General features: G+C 37.9%; 1 protein-coding gene across 4 annotated transcripts in view; it reads right to left on the bottom strand.

Moving 5' to 3' along the window:
- The window catches only part of LOC111866064 (alpha,alpha-trehalose-phosphate synthase [UDP-forming]), a 60,878-nt gene that overhangs the window by 32,361 nt on the left and 6,120 nt on the right, over window positions 1-22,397 (bottom strand). For 2 of the 4 annotated variants that reach the window (XM_023854609.2, XM_023854606.2), the window contains exons 2-3: window positions 7,008-7,132; window positions 2,756-2,912 (exon numbers count right to left, since the gene is read on the bottom strand). In XM_023854609.2, the coding sequence (XP_023710377.1) occupies window positions 2,756-2,912; window positions 7,008-7,132 (282 nt within the window). Of the gene's footprint in view, window positions 1-2,755; window positions 2,913-7,007; window positions 7,133-8,598; window positions 8,796-22,397 lie in introns of those variants that run through there. The other 2 variants (XM_023854608.2, XM_023854607.2) reach the window with 2 other exon arrangements.

Raw genomic sequence — 22,397 nt, 5'->3', positions numbered from 1 at the left:
TTTATGGAACCTGAAAGTTTATTACCGTGTTCACAAGAGCCCTCCACTGGTCCCTAAACTAAGCCAGATCAAACCAGTCATTTCCACCTATCTTTTCTCTCTAAAATCTCTTTTAATATTATCCCCCACCTACATCTTGGTCTTCCTAGTGGTCTCTTTCCTTCTCACTTTCCCACCAAAATCCTTTATGCCCTCAACCTCTTCCCCTTTCATACTACATGCACTGTCTATCTCATTCTCCTTGACTTTATTATTCTAATTATACTTGGTAAAGAGTACAAGTTATGATCTGACTATGCAGCTTTCTCCAATCATCCATCACTTTATCCCTCTTTGGTCCAAATATTCTCCTCAGCACTCTGTTGTCAGACACCCTCAGTCTGTGGTCTTCCATTAAATATCAGAGACTAAGTTTCATGTAAATACAACACAGCAAGAAAAATTATAGTTTTGTATATTTTAAATCTTATGTTTTCAAGCAGCAGATAGAGAGAACGAATGTTTCTGAACTGAATGATAGTACACAAACCCGAAATCAATCTGCTTTTGCTTTCCCCATGAACTAAAGTGTGGCAAATTATTGTCGTCAGTAAATACTTGAACTTTGCCATATTTACAAAGGATCCATTAGCTACCTTTATCTCAGTGGCGTGCTGTGCATGGAAGCAAGGGAAGCATTGCTTCCGTAGTTAAGAAACGAAAAGAAAAGAAGTAATTTATAAATAATTAAATTTAAATAATAAGGATATGAATATTGTCATGTTCTGAACATTTTAGCGCATGGTGATGCTAAAGGCCACATGCCTCCTCCCTTTCCCTGCTTGGTGGTGGGACCAAGTTTCCTTTCGTTAATTTTCATACGAATTCATCACACTCGAAGTGGTCAGGGAAGCAAATTTCAGTTTGCTGGCTTCTACGACCATGTCATCAATAATTTTGCTGCTAAGGACCGGAGAATTGATTTGGTCTTCAAATAAATTTTGGTGAGTTGATTGTTATCAGTTCGTTTACTATATACCTCTGCTTCCCTTACCAAAAATAGTACCGCAAGCCACTGCGTTATTCTGTGATTCTTCTCAGTATTCTGGTGAAGACACATCAACATGTAGATACTTAGTTTTCTCTGTGTTTACATCTAGTCCAGCCTCATTAATAGTGTCAGAGCTCCTGTGTTTTTCTTTATGGCAGTTATATTACCTGCCAGCAGATTAACATCATCAACATAGACCAGAAGCTGATGTGTCACATTCAGTTTCAGTCCGACCTGATTTTTTTGGGCTTTCCTAATGGTGAATTGTAAAGCAAAGTTGGAAAGCAACAGTAATAAATCATCTCGTTTTAGACCGTTTTCAATAGGAAACTTATGGGCTTCAATATAGGTTTCGTTTAAACACTTTAATCAGCTCAACTAGTTAACATGATGCCTAACATCACTGACTCTATTGTCATTCAGTAACCGAGAAAAGTAGTTCTCGCACCTATTCAAAATGCTGTGGGCATCTGCAAGCAAATCACCATTCTCATCCTCCACTAAGTTACTTCTAGATTGACAAAATGTCTCGAATCATTTATTCATTTATATAGGTCTATAATGTTCTTGTTCTTTCTGTTTGTTGCAAGCTCATTAATACTGATTTTCAAATATTCTCCCATTTAATTCTTCAAATGCCTACTTGCTTCATATTTTATACCATTCTGGTTGTCACCATTTGTTCTTTTGGGTCTTGTAATCATTATAATTTTACTTGTTTCCTTTGCCATAATAATTATGAGCAAGCTTCATCAAAACATGGTTTATGCTGTTCAATTCGTAATAACCTAGATAATTTTTAGTTAAAGTATATATTTTACCTAATAGTGTCCCATGTTCTATTAACCTGAGTTTTCTGAAAATCTCTGTTGAGGAACAAACCCTGGTCATCTATCCCTTAAACTAATCATTATTTGAGGGGCTATCTAGTGGCATAAATTTCCTGCATAAGTGTTCTGAATTTAAAACTGGTAACCACGCACGATGCTTTAAATTAAAAAACAGTTATCATTGTATGGGCTTTATTATCTTCTTTCAGTTGTGCATTGTCACTTGTGTAAGTTTTCTTTGTATACACCATAACTTCTTAAGCTAAATTTCTATGCCAGTATTGTATACAAGTCAGAAGTCAACTGATGTAATAAACATCTTTCTGTATAGCAAAACATTTCTCATTTCTGAATTGGCTCATAAAATGAGTATTTTATATGTTCGAGGTATTTCAGGATGGGATGTATGCCTGTGACTACTAGAACCTCCACATAAATACATAATAAGTCTGTGGTTTGTTCTGTGAAGCTCAAGAGAAACCAACAGGTGACACAGAATGCTGAAAATATATATCAGTATGCTAAAATTAGTGTTTTCATTTACAAGTTTACAGTTGTGCATAAGAATAGAATGTGAAAAAAAAATGGAAGTATGGAAAAGTGCTGGCAATAATATAAGGAGTATGAAAAACTCATATTTTATTTAATTTTACATCATACTCCCATGAAAATAATTTTTTTAAAGGTCTGTTACAAATTAAATACTTCCAGAAACGTAGCTAAATATTTTAATATATGTAATTCTAATAACAAGCAACTCTTCAGAATGACAATGTTAAGTTAATTATATCCTAAGTATCTCACTTATCACTGGGTTAGAACTATGTCACATAAACTGTGACTAGTGAGCCACTCTCAAAATACAATGAAATAAAAGATGCTGAATGTTGGTTACCTGTTTGGAGAGGAGCCCAGCCGTGGGTGCTTTATCATCAGGATCTGACTCAGGAATAAATTCCAGTGGTTCTTCAGTGTGCAGTCCTGACCACCCAATCCAGAGACCACCGCAGTCTACCACGACAGGGGCTACAGCAGTGACCAAACCCCCAGCGCTACAACAATCCATTTCTATTAAACCTTGTTTCTGTTTACAAATGAGAGTATAATGAGAGAGTACATCAGCTATCTATAAACTTTGTATTATATTGTATTGTGTTTTATTTCATCTGTTTTGCTACATAGTAACACTTGGACATGTCATTCTGTAATACAAGTTAACAAAATAAATCTACAAAGTTACAAACATACTACCAACATTTGTTACAATCATAAGCAATATATAAATACAACATTCCAAAAAATATACAAACTACTATATACAGCTCATGAATGGCTATGACATCCAAACATAAGTACTTGCACCGTCCACTTTTTCATTAAAACTAACAAATTAATTTATCATATAAAAAGAATGTTTCAATAAAAATGATTTGAAGTCTTTTTTTAAAGCTGAAAAACCCACTGAGTTTTTTATTTTGTTTTTGGCACCTTACTATACAATTCTATCCCCATATTTACCACACTTTTTTAAAATAATGTAGTTCTGCAGAATTGAACATGAAAATCCTTGTTTATTCTTGTATTATAACTATGAATATTTATATTTTGGATTGAATCTGCTTTGTGCTTTTTTGTGTAACATAACACCTCTAAGATATACAAAGATGTGACCATGAGGATGCCATAATCTTTAAAAATTTGCCTTCATGACTCTTGTTTACCAAGTCCACTAATTATTCGCAACACCCTCTTCTGCATTTTAAATACCTTTATACTATAACCTTCACCCCCCCCCCAATATTATTCCATATCTCAATAACGATTGGAACTTTCCAAAATAAATGCTTCTTAACATATTTGGACTCAAAACTCCTCTTAGTGATTTAATTATATAGGATGTTTTACTAAGTTTTGAACATAATCACTGGATGTGGGTATTCCATTTTAGGTTTTCTATAATATCTATACCTTAAAATCTCAGTTCCGATGAATAAGCAATTTCCAAGTTATTATGAAGTATCTGCAGTCTAACTACAAACCTATTTTTACTAAGATGGAATGACATAGCAGCTGTTTATTTTCATTCAGGTGATTTATTTCAACAAATTGTACTCGGTGAGATAAATAAGATTTAAACCATAAATTAGTAACCCCTCTGATCCCATGTAATTTAATTTATCTAGTAATAAATTGTGGTCTATCATATCATATGCCTTTGTTAAGTCAAAAAATATTCCTATAACATGTAACCGTCTATCCATTGCCTCCTGTATACTCTCAGTGAAGGTCTGGGAAGCTCTTTCTGTCGATTTGTTTTTCCTAAATCATTTTACACTTCTGTTAATATGGTGTATATTGTTACAAAGGATATCAACCTGTTATACACCAATTTTTCTAGTATTTTGGAGAAAACCGGCTAAATTGATATTGGCTTGTAATTACAAACTTCCTGTCTTACCCCTTTTTATACAGCAGTTTTACTTTAGCTATTTTAATCTTATCCAGAAAGACTCCCGATTTTAAAGAAGCATTGAAAATATGTACTAAAGGTTTCTTTATGTAATGTGAACATCTCTTGGCTGAATATTCTGGAATTTCATCAAAGCCTGCAGATGGTTTACCTCTTAGACTTTTTATTACCCTTTCTATTTCAATTTCAGTAATAGGGAGCCAAAACATTGTGTTCATTTGATACTGAATCCTCTGTTGTGAGGTTTGTACTGGAGAATGGTTTATATTATTCGCTAAAAGATCTTCAACACTTTCAATAAAAAAGGAACTCAACATGTCTGCAATTTTTAGTGGATCTGATGTTCAAGAAGGTCTGATTCAAATAAAGAGGAAGTATTGTAGAATATTCTCATGGAGTTTGGGGTACCAATAAATTAATTAGGCTAACTAAAATGTGTTTAAATGATACATACAGTAAAATCCATATAGGAACCATTTTTCTGATAATTTTTCTATCCAAAATAGTTTGAAACAAAGAGATGTTTTATTGCCTCAGCTTTTCGGTTTTGCTTTGGAATATGCCATTAGAAAGGTACAAGTAAACAAGTTGGGACTGAAATTAAATGGGAAAACATCAGCTTCTGCTCTATGCTGATAATGTGAATCTACTGGGAGATAACATAGATACCATAAAGAAAAGAACAGAAACTTTAACTGACACTAGTAAGGTGGTAGGTATAAATGTAGCAGAGAAAACTTAAGTATATATTTCTGTCTTGTCAACAGAATGCAGGGTAAAATCATGACATAAACACAGTTAACAAAACCACTGAAAATGTGGCTCAGTTCAAATATTGGGGAACGACAGTAATAAATCTAAACTTGATTCAGGAGTAAATTGAGCGATGTTTGAATTCAGATAATTCAGTCCAGAACCTTTTGTCTTCTTTTCTGTTGTCTAAAAACATAAATATTACAATATACAAAACTATAATTTGGCCTGTGGTTATGTATGAGTGAAATTTGGTCTCTGATGTTAAGGGAAGAACATAGACTGAGGGGGTTTGAGAACAGGGTGCTGAGGAGAACATTTACACCGAAGAGAGGTGACGTTATGGGACACTGGAGAAAACTGCATAATGAGGAGTTTCATGACTTGTACTCTTAACCAAGTATAATTAGAATCATCAAGTTAAGGAAGATGAGATGGGAAGGGCATGTAGCACGAATAGGGAAGAGGATGAATGCATACAGGATTTTGGTGGGAAAGCGAGAAGAAAATAGTCCACTAGGAATACCAAGATGTAGGTGAGTGGATAATATTAAAACAGATCTTAGAGAGATAAGTTGAGGTGGTATGGACTGGTTTGATCTGGCTCAGTATAGGGACCAGTGGAGGGCTCTTGTGAACACGGTAATGGATCTTCAGGTTCAATAAAATTTTCGGACATTCTTGAGTAGCTGCACAACAGGCGGCTTCTCAAGAAGGGCTCGTCTCCATGGAGTTAGTGAGCCTGTTTACAATATGGCGAATAATTTTTTATACTTATTTTTGCCGCATAATCTTTTACGTCATTTGTATAGGCAGAGATAAACCAAATATTTGAATTTTTTTTACATGTTTTTCTAATTCTTAGAATTTGTTGGTATTGGTAAGGTTCATATAGTTTTCTCTGTGTGTCTGTTTTGAGACCTATAAGCCTAATGTGACTTGTGCTGGCACTTTGGAGGTTAGATGACGTCAAGTGGTGCATGTTAAACTGGCTCAAATATACATTTACGGTGTCGTGAAGCTCTAATCTGTTTCTTGGGGGTCATTGTCTGCAGATATCGTGAAAGAAAAACAAACAAAATGACCTTACCCAAGTAACTATCTCTATAATACTGAATGTTCTTAAGCTGCTGACGGTTATTGAGCAGATCCAGAGATTTCCCTTACGCGTGCAACACGAAAATTCATTATCACAGAAGCCAGTCCTAATACATTACATCCAGTTCACATATTCACAAGCTCTTCCTCTAATAATAGCAACACACAATGAGATTTCATCAAGCACCTCCTATTTCATAGCTTGCATAACTTCTTGTCTATTCTCCAAAACTATGAACACATTTATGTGAAATACGTGTATGGTTGTGTGGGTTATAACAACATGAGCCATATGCATTTCATTTTGGTAATGTGGGTGAAATATGAACTCATGTTTACGATATATACAAACACGGTTCGTTTTAAAGTACGCTATAAATACCAAAATAAATTCCTCTCATCAACTTTCAACGTTGACCCCACTCACCTATCCAAAACGAAATTATATTAAAATTCACTCAGTAATTCTGGAAATGAAGCGTGGTCTGGTTAGCATTACCAAATGTGTTTCCTAGAGTTTTAACTCGGTCCAACGGCCTGGACCCGGCCAGTATCACACATTTAGAGATATCCGGTATATAACTTCCTATTACTGCTAAGCTGTGCTCTCTTAAGTCAATATGATTCTCATGTGTACTTCAATTCTAGTCCAAAAATCGATTATTAATATCTTCTCAATGGAAGAATACTTAATCGTCTGCTGGAGAAATCTTACTTTATTCCATCCTGGCCTCCTGAACTCACACGCTAAATCTATGTTAAATTTTATTAATTCTGTGGCCATCCGACTTATTAGGAGGCCACTCATGCCCTGTGTAGCACGAACCTCGGTTTCCTCGAAAGTTCTCCGTCCTTATTCCTCTGCAAAACGAATGGCAGGCGGTTGGAGACCACGATCAGCGGGGCAGTGATATGATGCTGAACCATGTCGCTTTGTTCTGTGCACAGAATCTGAAAACACACGATCTTTTTGGTCAGGATCAACTTCGTTTATCTTGAAATTATCATCAATTCATGAAACTGAATAGGAAACCAACATATATGATTGAAATGTACACTTCTTTTTTGGCGGATTAGGCCATCTGACAGTATCCATTTTTTATTTAATCTGAAAACTGTGAATGTTATAGACAGGTGGCGGGACTCTATGGACGGGGGATCATCCTGTCGCAAGGCTGATACCTACACAGGCAACACAGAAGGGGAAAAAAGCAGGCATACATATTTGCTTCGAGTGAGATTCAAACCCACCCTCCCAGCGTTTGAGTGTGCGCACATGTTACATAATGAGAGGGAATTTAGTTAAGAAATTTTCTCATACGTATTTCGTCACGCATACAGACCACAGAAACTCATTTTTTCACGATCTTAAAGTTTTATTCGTCGTGTGAAATGAATTTGAGAGTACTGTATTGGGTAAGGAAAAGTTATCCCTGTAACAGGCCGTGAAACCCATAGGGTTGCGAGACGTCGAGGCTCCCACATTTTACAGACAATCGGCTTACAGATGGCGGTGAGGTTGTCAGCCATACGCGCCGGCCGCCTTCTGCCCCCTAGGAAGATTCCTGGTACTCATTTCTGTTATGGGCTGAGTCCACCCCAGGGCCATAGTGCGGCTGGAAGGGTCAAGTAAATCGATAAAAATCCACCTCATCGGGACCCGAACCCGCGACCTTCCGGCTTGCAGTGTCTCAACCAACTATGCTATCGCCTGTCCCTACTGTATTGGGTAAAGTGTAAAATGAGAGAGGTCGAAAGTATACTGTAGTATTATCGTAAGATTAATTAAAGTGCTTGTATCTTCGTACTAAGCTGTGAATCGATCTGTTGAAAGCGAAATAAGATATCAAATTTTCCTGCGGAATACAAAACGTCAGGGGTCAATTGAAAACACGTGACACAACAATCTGACCAAGTTACTTACGCTGTAAAATTACTTACCTCCTCTATGTCAAGAAACGGAATTTGGATACGTCTGGAATTCGAAGGGGCAGGGATTCTAAGTTTAAATTTGCCGGGCAACTTTAATTTAATTTTTATCGGTCTAACACAACCCCTACTTTATACTAAGATGAAATAATTGTCAAAAATATTTCTACAATGCTGCGTGTTACAAAATGCGACTGTATCTTGTGCAAACCATATAAGTTGTAATTTGTTTAGATCATGATGCTGTATCTGCAACAGACACCAAGACCAAGCGCGTACAGACTTTTGTTCAACTGCTGAGCACTTTCTTTCCCTACGTCAGAAATTAATCCCGCTTCTTGCTGGATACTCCTGTTCCTAAAACAGAACTTCGTAAAAGCCCCTTCGCATATTTTTTGTCGTATGATTGAATTATTTACATTTTTTTATTTTCGTAATTCTGTATCTACAATTTTAAGTCGCCATAATGTGGAAAAATCAATTTGTACCTTTCCGTATTCTGTAAAATACTGCAAAGGAGACCGGGAACCAGAACCCACCTCTTGTTGTCCACTTGTGATGAGCAAAGCGATGTGGAAGCAGCCAGACCCTTTCGGACCAGAGGTTACAATCTTCACTTTATATAGACACAATCACACCAGGATCACTCAGCTTTTCCGATTTATGTCTTGAAAAGAAGAATGAGCAACAGATGTTTTTCTTATGATGGGTTTTGTATGCGCACATTAAAAAAAAAACATTCGGCTATCTTCGGAGTCGAACTTTGGGTCATGTGAACTAATGAACTGACCGGTTGTTCTTCACGCCGATTGCACGTGACAGAAATGTGAAAAGCGAATTATAAAAACTCAGTATATTAATAATTCAAGGAGATTCTGCTGCGGACGTTTCTTATTCCTTACTCATTTGGGCAGAGTTATACCCAGAAGTCACTTGTAGATATGTCATAATGCTGAACAGAGTCTTGTGATCGATTTACAACAGAATCTTGAGAGGATTCCTTCCCTCCCCACCACCACCACCGCCACATGCTCTGATAGCTGCTTGCTGTCAGAGATAGGAAATGTTACAAGCTACAATACAACTGAATTCTCCCTTATTTAGAAGTCGCGGTGTATATTTTGGCACTCGGAAGCTCCAGGATTCGAATCTCGGCCCAGAGATAGGCTAACCTGAGAGCATTTTCATATCTTTTCTTAGCCAATAAAATTCACAGTTCACAAGAGTCCGCCTAATGTATAGAAAACAAACAATGCAACTCAGGACCAGGGATGCTGATAAGCCTTCAGTTCCAGATAACGCTTCATGAGATCAATGACTTACTTAATTTTTTTAATCTTCAATTAACAGAAACATGGCTTTATTTCACATGAAACTGGACAACTCAATAAAGTGACTGGTTGCGGGCTGCAAAACCGAGGTTCGACTCTCAGAAATGGAAAGGATTCTTTACTTTGACACTACTGTGTTCAGCCCAGCATATGGTCACTCTCAAACCTTCGTCAAATAGCAAATCAACGGGAACCCATCATGTCGACCACTTATTTTCTGTCGACCTCTAAAATTAGTAAACATTTACCTCCACGCTTCTATACGTCTTTAGAACGTGATCCACGGGGAACCTTGTTTTCATATTCATTATACATATAAATTAACTATAATAGGGAAGTTTGGGGCTCCGGCTGCGGCTTAAGATTTTGGGTCCCATTCGAACCACCTCGTTAAAGTCAAAGCATGTTCTAAACACCCCAGAAATGTCCATGCCTGTTACATTGAAAACTTACATACCAAAGTCTTGATTTTTTATTTAATTTCACAAAAGTTGGAATTACTTACTAATACAGAAATGTTAAATCGATATCATTAAGTACATGATGTAATTACAGCAAGAGAGAGGGAAGATACATGGGCACATGTATTACGATATCGCTGGGCACTAAATGGAACTGGGAAATAAGCTACAAATTTGAAACTACTTGTATATATAGAGCCTCCCTTGAGGCTCTCGTTTCGGGCTCGGCCGAGCAGACTCGCACCGTCGTATTCACGTCCCAGCGTAAAATTCCGAAATAACTGGGCCATTAACACGGATATTGGTCCCTCCATCAGAACTTTTGTTTATTTCTAACTACATTATCGTGGAATAAGACGTTTTTAATATTGGCTCGCACCTCTGTTTGCCCCTGTCCCATTGACAGTAGCCTAAATTCCTTTATGTGACAATTACCACCGGGCTCTCGCAACGAATGTCAGACTTCAATCTCAGGACAGCCCATTTCGGATATGTGGAAAGAGCGACGTTAAGGGAAGTTGTTTTCTAAGTACTTGGACTTTTCCCTGCCAATTATACTATATCCGTCAAGGTTCTGTACTCATCTGTTACTTTCCCTGAGGCATGCAACAGGTGCGCCGAAGCAGAAAAATAGCAGAACCCTATTTCAATTATAATCAGGGTCTTTGTGGAGTAGGGAATATAAACACATTACATTTTCAAGGCGATGAATGTATAAGGGGTGGGCCTTCTCGGCTCTTGCACCTCGATATTATGAATATTCATGTTGTGAAGTCCCGGCTCATGAGTTATGATGTAGTGCATTACACGGGTGCCTAAGCTGCAGAGGAATGTACTGTTTTTGTCTTCAAGGTACAACAATGTCACAATCCGGAAGTCAAGGCACAGTCAAAACGAGGGGAAGGAAGTTTCATTTTCGTGCCTTGTGGGCACAAAATTTATAAAATAAACTCATAATGGAAGGTTTGTTCATCCGTTTATATGTTTAAAATCAGAAGATATTGAACAAATTTTAACATAGCCTGGTACAGGGATATTCAGAGCTGCTGGACGAATTTAACTTTTGTTCGTATCGGTGCAGTGTAACCACGATGGTACATCAACGGTTCAGAATGAAGCACAACATATAGATCGTACTAAGATCTGAATCTTCTATTTAGGCTAAGTCTACCGAATTACCTTATCAGCACAAAATTGTGAGTTCCACAATCAGTTCAGTTCTCCACACATAATCCAGAACGGAGCCATCTGTATGGAACTGCTCAAAACTAACAGAGGAGCATACTCAAACTTTGTAGAAAAATTAGGATATCTTACCATGTCATGAAACTGGGTGTGTTTTACCTCACGTGCGTATTTAATGAAATGCAAGGAAAACGTTTTCTGTCCGAATGCAGCGTCGTAGCTCTGCTGTTTGTAAACAGTCTGCTACCGAGTTGTGCAACACCCAGCGTTATCAAGTGCATTCAAGGTGAGCAAATGAACTATTGACCTGATCATTTCTGTTAATATGAAAGAAAATGGAAAGATAGTATGATATACAGTGATATAAAAAGAGAGAAAACACGAAATAAGTAAAGAAACAAAGTAGAAAAGAAACAAATAGGCCGTATAAGTTTTTATATTTTCACGGGCGGTGAGTGTTGAGATTGCGTTCTGAGTTTTTGGTCCTAAAGATGGGGGTAACATGTTCCATTGAAACGTTGTTATCCACTACCGAGATTACATTGTGAGATTTCAATTTCTCTAAGATGATGGTATTCACCTCCAGGACTACGGGGTATCATAACCCAGAGGATCATGAAAACTGACAAAAGAAGATATCTGAGATTAATTGTAAAAATTGTCGTTAAATCTAAGAACACGTACAGCAAAACTTAGAAAATATTTGCATTTTTTGACACTGTAAAGAGTAACTTGAGTGTGTGGTAATCTGTATTGGTGAATCCTGTGTAGGGTCACAGCACTCCTTCCCACAAGCGGTCTGGTCTAGAGACCTAGTTCACCGAATTTGAATACTCATGTTGCTTTTCCTACAAGACATAGACGATGATCCAGACTAGCAACCACGTATAGGCTGCCGCTACCATGCAAAGCCTCTTTCACAGGACCTAACGGTATGATCTGTTTAGATATCTAATTCTGAGGATACTTTCAAACTCTTTAAATTATATGTCAATGCTGTTAATAAACGAATATTCTTATTCATGCCTACACCGACCTCGAAATTCTCTAAATCATGTCTTATCTTCCTATTAATTCTGCAGACTTTAAACCGGTGCTATATTTCGCGAGCTCTTTTTATTCATTCTGTCTACACGGTCTGCCAAGCTCTTTCAAGATCTGTAACCTGTTTAGTACTAAACCTTCAGCTTTCGTATACTTCAGTGTTTCTTACTTTTGTCTAACCACGTGCATACGCTAGGAAAAATCATTCATCCAAACATCCGTTTATTCATTGCTTGCACGTGCATTCAGTCTGGAAACTTCGTGGGCTCCGTCTTGACAAACGTAACATGCATTCAGCAGTTATAGTAGACTGAAATGGGCCCAAGCTGAATTCGAATAATAAATCTTGGTGTGAATAAAATTTCATTGAAATTCAAAAAGTGTTTTGTCAGACGGAACAGGCTAACGCAGACATGCCGTCCCCGCGATTTGCACTTCTCGCAAAATGACGCACAATATAATTGTAGTTAAAATAATTATGGAAGATTAGTTCGTTTTAACACAGAATTCCCTAATGACTCACATCTGGTATATTCTAAATTTTCAACTGAGTCGTAATTTTCTACACTGGGAGATGGAAGTTTAAAATGTTATCAGGGCATTAATATAAACAAGCAGAAATATCCACACAGTCTTCGCCCCTTCGCCCGAGATATGGTTGTTTCCCAGTCAGTATTCGAAAATAAGGATTAAAACTGTAAAGAAGGTAAAGTACCACAATTTAAAAAGTGAAGTTCATTCATGCGGTTTCAAAATAATTTCTAATGAGAATTGGAATTCCATCCAAAAATTCTAATGAACAAACAAACAAAAACAAACTCCGTGGTCTATAGTCCGCAAACGAGCTCTACCGACCGAGCGATCGCCTCTTGTCGGCGAAGTTAGTGCCACCTTTAGCGGATAGAGGGTGTCGCGTCGAATCCCCACGGCCGTTAATCTCGGTTTTCTAGACTCTAATACAGTGTTTAATCACCGCTTTGACAGCTTTGGCTAGCGTACATTTTGAAAAGAGTAGGCCTATGGAGTAAATGTCATAATATCTTCCGAGTGTTCTGTTTTAGTCCTTAGTAAGAAGCATAAATCACAGACAATAATTTCCCGCTTTCAGTGACAAAGTTAATTACAGCTACATCGAGGATAGAAATTGCTTTAGTGTAGTCAGGAATGCCGCATCTAATATCAGAAAAATCAACGCGGTAGCCTCAGAATTGAGTATATAAGTGCTATCTTTTTTTAATATTGTCACGTACATGTATTTACGGTGCGTGACTAATTATAACGAGGTTTGGATTGGATCATTGGATTTATTGCTCACTCCTTCACAATCACTCGTAATCACAATAAATCACAATAAATGGCTGCCTAGGACTCGCTCCTTTCTGGTCTCTCTCTTTCCTGATCTGATCACTATTCTATTCTGATCTGAAATACGACTGACTTCTCTTCTAGTCTGTCTTCTCCTGGCTTCTGTCTTCTACTGATCTGAACTCAATTCTGTTTTGTATCCAAAGAAACTCCCGTCTATCACATAGCGACGGGCTGGTTTCCAAGAATCTCTCTCCATGAGAACATGTTCACCACTCAGCGACTTGCTGGCTTCCAGAGTTCACCTCCATGGGAACACGTTTACCAACTCGCTTCCTGGCAATGGGTCTACAAGTCACAATATGTACGTCTACATTCCAGTGATTACAGACTGAATGCCAATTTGTAAACCTATGCCGATGATACGTGGATCTCGGTCCAGAGTTTGAAACCAAAAGTAGTATGAGATAAATTACTGAAAGTATACAGGATCTCCCATAGGAAAGAGTACTAATATTTCACAAAATATTTGACGTGCATCACTTCTTTATGGCAGCGAATGCTGTACCATAATAATAAGAAAACAGCTGAGAAACGCTGAAGCTGCTGAAGTGAGGTTTTTGAGACCTGTAGCGGGTTGTCTGAAAGGGGGGGGGGAGAAAATATCAGGCAGGACCTAAATATATAATCAATCCAAGAAAAAAATTAAATTAATATCATCAACATTACTATGAACATATCTGGATGGGCCAGTTCTAACAGAAGGCCCGATCTTCATAGAGGATAATAATCATATAGGACCATGAGTTCTGATTCGGTACGTAGTATATCCAATTTAATGCGTCATAGTGCAAGACTTTACCTTGCGGAGGGGGCTTAAACTATTTCAACCGTAGCTCTACGAGTCATAGAAGGCGACGAAAAGGGGACCCTGTGCATGGCCCGCCTTGTCACTGGGGGAGATAAATACAGAGACCTGGTCCTCCAGGTTTGAGTTCTGACGCAAGACTGGCCACCATGCTCTGTAATAAAGTTACTGCGAAATCAAAAGAAGTGAAAAACTGATTGGTCTAATTCACAAAGGAGTAGAAAAGTCTGGCAGAATCTGCTAAGAAATGTTATGTCCCGAAAGGGCTCTTTTTCGATGTTTGCTTGAATATCATGTGCACAAAACCTCGGACCATCATTGCAGGCGGCCTCCCGAACTAGAACTCTGCAACCGCTACTTACCGCATAAAACCGTGAGTCACAGTAAATAAGAGTTTACCATTTAAATCATAAATGAAGTCTGTGCTGAAGATATGCATAAAAAACTGTTCCCGTTGTACACTATCACAAATTAAAATTCAAGAGGTAATATCATTAACACTGTACAAAGCTTCATTAAATTTGGCTTAGCCAACGCTGCGCCAGTTGGGGGCGTTACTTCTATAGGTTCGAGCCCTGTTAAAGCCTGAAATATTTCAACAATAAATATCCAAGAATCACGACTGCCACACAAGTACTGCATACGGCCTGTAATACTATTGCAGCATATAGAACCGTTGCTGAATAATGACTCTGTAAAAATGTCCATTGCCAGGCAACATATTCCTAACACGCACCAATGGATTAACGGACAAGAGGTATTCTCTATGCAGTCCGTGCGGCAGATGCGTGACGCAGCACTAGAAGAACTGTTGGAAGTAGTGTTTTCTATGCGGTCTGTGCCGAGGTGTTATAAGCAGGGCAAGTCTAGAATTTAGTTAGCTGGAAGGTAGTCGCCGGACAGTAAGGGCGTGAACACGGAAGCTAAGGAAGCGGTTACCGAACAAAGACCGGTGAAGACGCAGCAGATTGAGAAGCCTTAGTGCGTGCTGCAATGAATTGTAGACTGTGTGAATTAGTGATAACGCTATGGTTATTTGTAGGCATGTTCTGTAAGATTTCAGTAAATTCAATTATCAATCCAAACCTCGTCTTTAGCCATTCATACATGTGACACTAATATGGAATTAAGCAGATGCATGGTCATGCGAATATATGATAGACGTTTGGAGCAGCCGATCCGACGTAAAGACAAAGAGGAGAATAGTTTCCGTCGGTAAAGAAATATAAAAAGAATTAAAAACATTTCCTCCAGCTCGTCTCAGGCGCGTAAAATTTTACGGTAGCCCCTCTCAGACGCCTAACGATGGTACGGAAGAGTGGATCTTTGTTCCTTAGTTATCAGCTTATATTTGGACAAGTGACAGTGGACGAACATCTGGGTATTTGTAATCTAAATGGAATATCTTTTATTAAATTGATGAAAAACAACCGAAGTATGTCTAAAAGCTTAGTTAAGTTACGTTGAGCCCGATCGGTATCTCCATGAATGACCATTTCAGAATTAATTCTGATTAATGTCATCTTGTTTTTATCTCATGATTTTCATAACTAAACTGTTGTTATATCCATGAAATACGCTTCCATGTTATGATCTTATTTGTCAATCATGCAACAGCATATTTTAGGGAAATGTTAAGAGGATTATTTATTCCTTTTTTGTAGGACTGCGTGCCGTATTAGGAGGTTTTGCAGCCAGCCACCTACGCACAGATCTTCTCGATTTTCCTCTGTAAATTCTGAGGCGTTTCCAAGTTCAATGCTGCTATTTTATGCTTCTCATGGAGACCTCTTCAACGATTTTAGGTTACTTTCCTTATTTTGTAAAAATGAGACTAGTCTTGTGAGATCATCTTGCTGTCTGTGTGTGTACGTTTGTATGTATGAATGTATGTATGTTTATCCATTTTATTAACTACTAAATAGCTGAACTAAACTTCATAAAACTTGGTATGTATATCAAGGCAGCTAAGTCCATTTCACTGGCCTAATTCATAAATCCCTTCCTTCAGTAATACCAACATTAAATCCCTCAAATTTATGAGGCAAAATTTTAATATTGATTGAACGCACCTGTGCCAATTTTAATGAAAAATGATATATATATATATATATATATATATCATATAATATATATATATATATATCATGTCATTGAGGTCATCTGAATGGCGCACATCGTGAATACCTCTGATCAGTAATACCAACATTATAGACCTTCAAATTTTTGACGTAATATCCTTAATATTACTCGAATGCCTGGATTGATAATCGAGATATTTTATATGTATATTGTGCCAATTTAGGCCATCTCAATAGTGTGCTTTCTAAGTCACTCGCATCAGTAACACCAGCACTACAGACCCTCAAATTCTATTGTTTTGCTGGCTCCTTTAGGCATATGTACTGAACTTTTATTTATGTTTAACTCAAATTAAAACGAAAGAAAAGTAGGCGAATAGTTCTTTCAGGAACGTCTTGCTACTCGTCAGTATTAAACGCTTGCAGTGGAACTTACCAAAGTATCTTTCCAACTTATATAATTCACCATTAATTATCAAATGAACTTTCTGCTACGCTTGTTTGCAGTTATTGCTTCTTACAGCTCTTGAAATTGATACGGTTCCTCGACTCGAAATAAAGTCGCTTTCACTATTGCCATACCTCTCCCTTTCCGCCTACCTTTCGAACATCCAATTTAAATTTCCTCTGTCCATCAACGGTGCACAAAACTTGACCCAATTGAATTAACACTATTCTCTTAATAAAAGTTATACTGGTGAGCACTGCTCACGTCGTGGATAATATCCAAGCAGGAAACCCACGTACCAAGACGTCGGCGTGATACGTCTCTCTTTTGCACACACATACACACACACGCAGATAGGCCGAACCCTTGCCACTCGGTCCTTATTTCGTCTCTAGGTAGAGCACATTTGTGTTGGTAGTCACGAGTAGGACCTCTAGGCAGCAGTGAGAAGTAGGCCTAATTCAGTTAAGGTTGTAGTCTCGACTTTTGCCGGAAAAATAATTCCGCTACTGACACTGGGCCTAGTCAGCGAAAATGCTGGACCAATGGAGGGCTCGTATATGGATACTGAAGTTAGAGGTGGAATTGATTTTGTGTAAATGTTCCCCCATTTGTTGCGTTTGAGATCAATCAGAGTAATATGTAGAAAAAAATGAAAGGTTATAAAATGGGCGTAGGGAAAAATATACGTAGTGTGTGGTGTTAGTGTATTAGTGTATTAGTGAAATGTATACCGTGTCTGACGTCTCTTTCTTTTCTATGTGTCTGCCATGTCACTCAGTCACCAACTATTATACTTGATCAAGTTGTCACTGAAGGGAATATATTTATATTGTTCAGTGATGGAGTAGAGAATGGTCGTCATGTTGCTCTTTGTATGTTGAATAAAGTGAGATAGTAGGTACTTTTTAAGAAGTCTGAATTTATAGACAATCTTTGCCGAACCTATTTCCATCAGACAGCAGCACGGTTTGCTGCATATTGTTATGCTATCAATTCGCATAAATGCAGTTGTCTTTCATCAGTACCCTTCAAGTTATTTAGGTGAAATATTTCTGATGAAATTTATCTTTAAGAATTTCCCAGTGAAATTTCTACGGAATTTAGGCTAGTATATAAAATAGTTTAAAATTAAAGAAGATGGTCGAACAGACATTAAAAACGTCTAGTTATATGTATATGACATTCTTTGCTAAATTCATTCTTCTTAACCCTGTAGTCTTCGCTTGTAGAAGTGTAGAGTTTGAGCAGATTATTGACTTTGGTTGGTTATTTTAAGACCCTGGCAGTAGATAGAATATATGAAGTCGAATGACGAATTTGAAAGGATTTGGAAAGAAACGGTTACGTGCTAATGGAGGTACTATTGCAGTACTTGGATACTGAGGAAAACCATGAGAAACCTCAGTCAGAATAACCTCTATCCCGACCGAGATTTTAACCCAGCATCTACTGAACAGAAGCCTGGGGCGTTAGCACTAGACAAAACTGCTATGCAAATCCTTGTTAAGGCAAGGGATCAGACTGGACACAGCCCAATCCATAAACGGCGCTTGTTTACAGTGAACTGCAGAACTTTGACCTCTGTGCGTCAAGGGCTTCCGTTTCTTTTCTTTTCAGTCACTGACGTGCTTCCGCGATGTCTGTCGATTACACATGTGGGCTAATGATTCTTTCTTTTCTTATGCTTCGAAAGCCTGTGCTGGGTTCTGTTTCATGTTATTCCAATTTAGAATGAATTTAAAAGTAACATTCTGTGATGCTAGACTCCTTGCCTTATCTGATCTTCTGTTTCGTGAAGCTTCAGACGGCCCACGAGTAGATGAGGCAGCGGCTCAAATCTGGCTGAGTCTGAGGCTGAGGCTGAGGTTCTCACAACGGTTACTATGAGGAAACTGCCCTCTAGGGTGCAGTCTTGTAGATGTTTACCAGCCTTTTCGTAGGAATGTAGTACGTCCATTTTCGTGATCGAAGCGTTAGTGAAGCAAGTTGCAACAAGGTTTCATTCTAGAAAATAGTATACTCTTCGTCTGAGGCTATATTTGTAAATTATTACCGAAAGTTTAGGTCTGTATTAGACGGAAAATATGTCCATTAAATTACGAATTTATTGGTTTACGACATAGTGTGATCACTATGTGTAGACGAAAGGGAGGCGCGTTATGACTGTGAACATCAGTCATACACTCTATTAATTCTGAAGTGTTATGATGATTACATTTATTATAACTGGATTTCTGGACTTTACCCATCGTCCAGTTTCGGAAACATTATACTGTTCAGGAACTAAGACGATGGACAAAGTCCACAAATCCTGTAAGAATAAACAGATGCGCTGTATCTGTATCTGAATAGTTTTTATGTAACGTAGCAAGAGCTCTTGGATGAAAATATAATATACGTCTCTTGACGTTTTCGTCTCCCAATAGAGGATAAGCGTCCCCCTCCTTTCAAAACAAGTAATAGTAGATTAATTCATCATCAAAGAACTAATTTATACACTAGAGTGAGTATGACAATATACTGACTCTGTACTCGTCGGTCTATATTATCAAAACCTTGTTCAAGAAAGCTTAAGCAAGACAAGAAACCAGTAGAAACAGACTGTAAGTTTACGGCCCGATTCTGCTGGTTTCTTGCTTGGCTTAGATTTCGACCCTGAAGGTGCAGGTAATAGTAGGAATGTCTCCCATCTACACAGCGTTACAGTGCAGAGGAAATTGAACGGTAATTTGGAATGTGTTTGTGACGTATTGACTAAATATTTCGGCGCCGGCCATTCGCACTCCGAGCTGCCCGAAAGACACACAGTGAGAACACTACGCTGTAACTGTCCACAGTAAAACTGGTGGTCATTTATCTGCAAAACTGAGTCGGAAGTCTTTTGTCTGCATCGCATCATAAATTTGGATTACAGTCTTCTAGGATTTTATACCCCGTAATTCGGAAAGTGAGAACTAAGATTTTGGGGGAATTTTGAGAGTAGACAGTACATAGATCTATAGCAACTATATCCATGAAGAAGGCGGCCTTTTGAGAGGCTATAGCCGTTCAGTTAGTCAAGAAATTAGCCGTGTTTTATGCAAACCGAAGTCTCACTAACTGTTCAAAACGGCCCGTCAGTGGTTCCCAATCTGACCCAAACGAACCGTATGATACATGCGTGTATATATATATATATATATACATATATACAGTGTATAGACTTGCCATGTGCCAACAGTATTTATGATGAGCTGCATTCTATGAGTGAACCGAAACAAGCTCTGTCTTCCTAAAATCGGAGAACCTATTTGTGTGACGAATTTCTATCAAATCCCATACGGCAGACTTACACTAGTATTTAATTGTTTCTGGCCAATTTTAATTTGATTTATTTTAAGGAAACATTTCTTAAGATATAAAGTTGTTGTAAGGTTTACTTTACGAATCTTTGACAAATTGTGATGAAACTTGTGTCAGGCCTATATTAATATATTTCTTGCCGTGTGACTTTCATTTATTGTAATAGATTTTAGGCCCCTCGTTATGTAAGGGTCCAAGTAATTTCTGGGAGTATTATGTTAAGGATTAACCTGAAAATATAAAAATTGAATAAAGCTACAGTTATGTAAGTTTTGAGATTTTCACGGCGATGACTATGAAGAAAGTCGTCTTCGGGGACCTGGCACAGTGTATTCTTCGTTGTAACAGACGTTTCGGAGGAACATATCGCCTCCATCTTCAGGTCAGTTGAATTGCGTTGCTCTCTGTATTAGCAACGCAATTCAACTGCCCTGAAGATGGAGGCGATATGTTCCCCCGAAACGTCGGTTAAAACCAAGAATACACGGCGCCAGATCCCAGAAGACGACTTTCTTCAAAGCTACAGCTGTTCATAACATAAGAATATCACGTCTTACAAATTTACAGTATTTTCACGTATCTAGGCTGGTTTATAGAAGTCGTATTACAATAATGTCCTCTGAGAATGCTGCAGGAAAAGCATTTTCAATTTCCAACTAGAGTATTTCCAGGTACTTCATGTCACCTCAGTTTTGTACATATTTTATATACGTACACAGCAGGGAGATGTAAAGGGATGAGGTATTCTTAATGACATCGCAAAAGAGTGTTTCTCCAATTTTTGTTTATAAGTGTGACAGTATTCTATTTGGGTTTCATGTAAAATCTTGTTAAGACTAATAGTTGATCAATGTAAATGAAACAATAAAATCTTAGTGTGAAATCTCTCATATTCAGTTCCATCGAAACTCACTGATTAGGTGTCCTTGAGATAATCATTCCCAGCTTGAGCATATTTTGTGCAAGTAAAGTAACTTCATGGAGCTCAGCCCTTCTGGAGAAGCCGCCAATTGTGCAGTTACTAAAGAATTTCCTAATATTATAAGGAACCAGGGTCTAATCATGCTCACAAGAGCCCTCCACTGGTCCCTAGCCTGAGCCTGATCGTTCCAGTCCATACAAGCTCCTACTATTTCTCCAAGAACTATTTTACTATTACCCAACAACCTAGTCTTGCTCTTCCAAGTGGTCTCTTTCCTTCTGACTTTCCCACCAATATCATATATGTATCCCTGTTATCCCCAATTACGTGCTACATGTACTTCCCATCTAATCCTCCTTGACTTAATCAACTATTGTAATTTTACTTGGTTAAGAGTACAAGTTACGAAGCCCCTCATAATGTAATTTTCTCCAAACTCCCATCATTTCATTTCTCTTCGATCCAAATATTCTCCTCTGCACCCTACTCTCAAACATCCTCAGTCTATGATTCTCCCTTAATGTCAAAGACTAAGTTTCACACTCATACAGAATCACAGGCAAAAATAAAGTTCTGTATATTCTAATTTTTATGTTTTTATACAGCAGAGGAGAAGACAAAAGATTCTGGAATGAACGGTGGCAAGCATTACCCGAATTCAAACATCTCTTAGTTTCCCCCTGAATCAGGTTTTGACTTCTTACTGTCGTTCCCAATATTTGAACTGTTAGTTATCTTTATGTCATGATGTTGCCCTGCATTCTGGTGATGAGACAAAAACATATACTTAGTTTTATCTGTGTTTGCTTCTGGACGAACCTCCTTACTAGCGTCAATTAAAATATCTGTGTTTTTTATGACACGTTATCATCCAGTAGATTCATATAAGCGTAGGCCAGAAGCTGATGTGTCCCATTTAATTTCAGTCCCACCTGGATTCCTAGACCTTCCTAATGGCATATTCTAAGGCAAAGTTGAAAATGTGGCGATAAAGCATCTCCTTGTTTTAGACCATTTTGGATAGAAAACGTAAGAGACAAATGTTACCTATACGGACGTGACTACACGTTTCGTTTAAACACATTTTAATCAGCCTAACTAGTTTTATGGGTTTAATTCTTTCTTGCATCCTGTTGTGTATTTAATTAATATTAGAGTCAATTTTACCGACCACACAACGTATTTTCATTATTATTACACTACATGTTTCGACCTCAAGAGGTCATGCTCAGGTGTACGAACACAGCTGTACAATTACATGCAATGACATTCGTTTCACTTATTCGATCCTGTATCC

The sequence above is a fragment of the Cryptotermes secundus genome, unplaced genomic scaffold, assembly GCF_002891405.2.
Source record: "Cryptotermes secundus unplaced genomic scaffold, Csec_1.0 scaffold318, whole genome shotgun sequence".
NCBI lineage: Eukaryota > Metazoa > Arthropoda > Insecta > Blattodea > Kalotermitidae > Cryptotermes > Cryptotermes secundus.
This window is presented reverse-complemented; position numbering and strand designations above follow the sequence as displayed.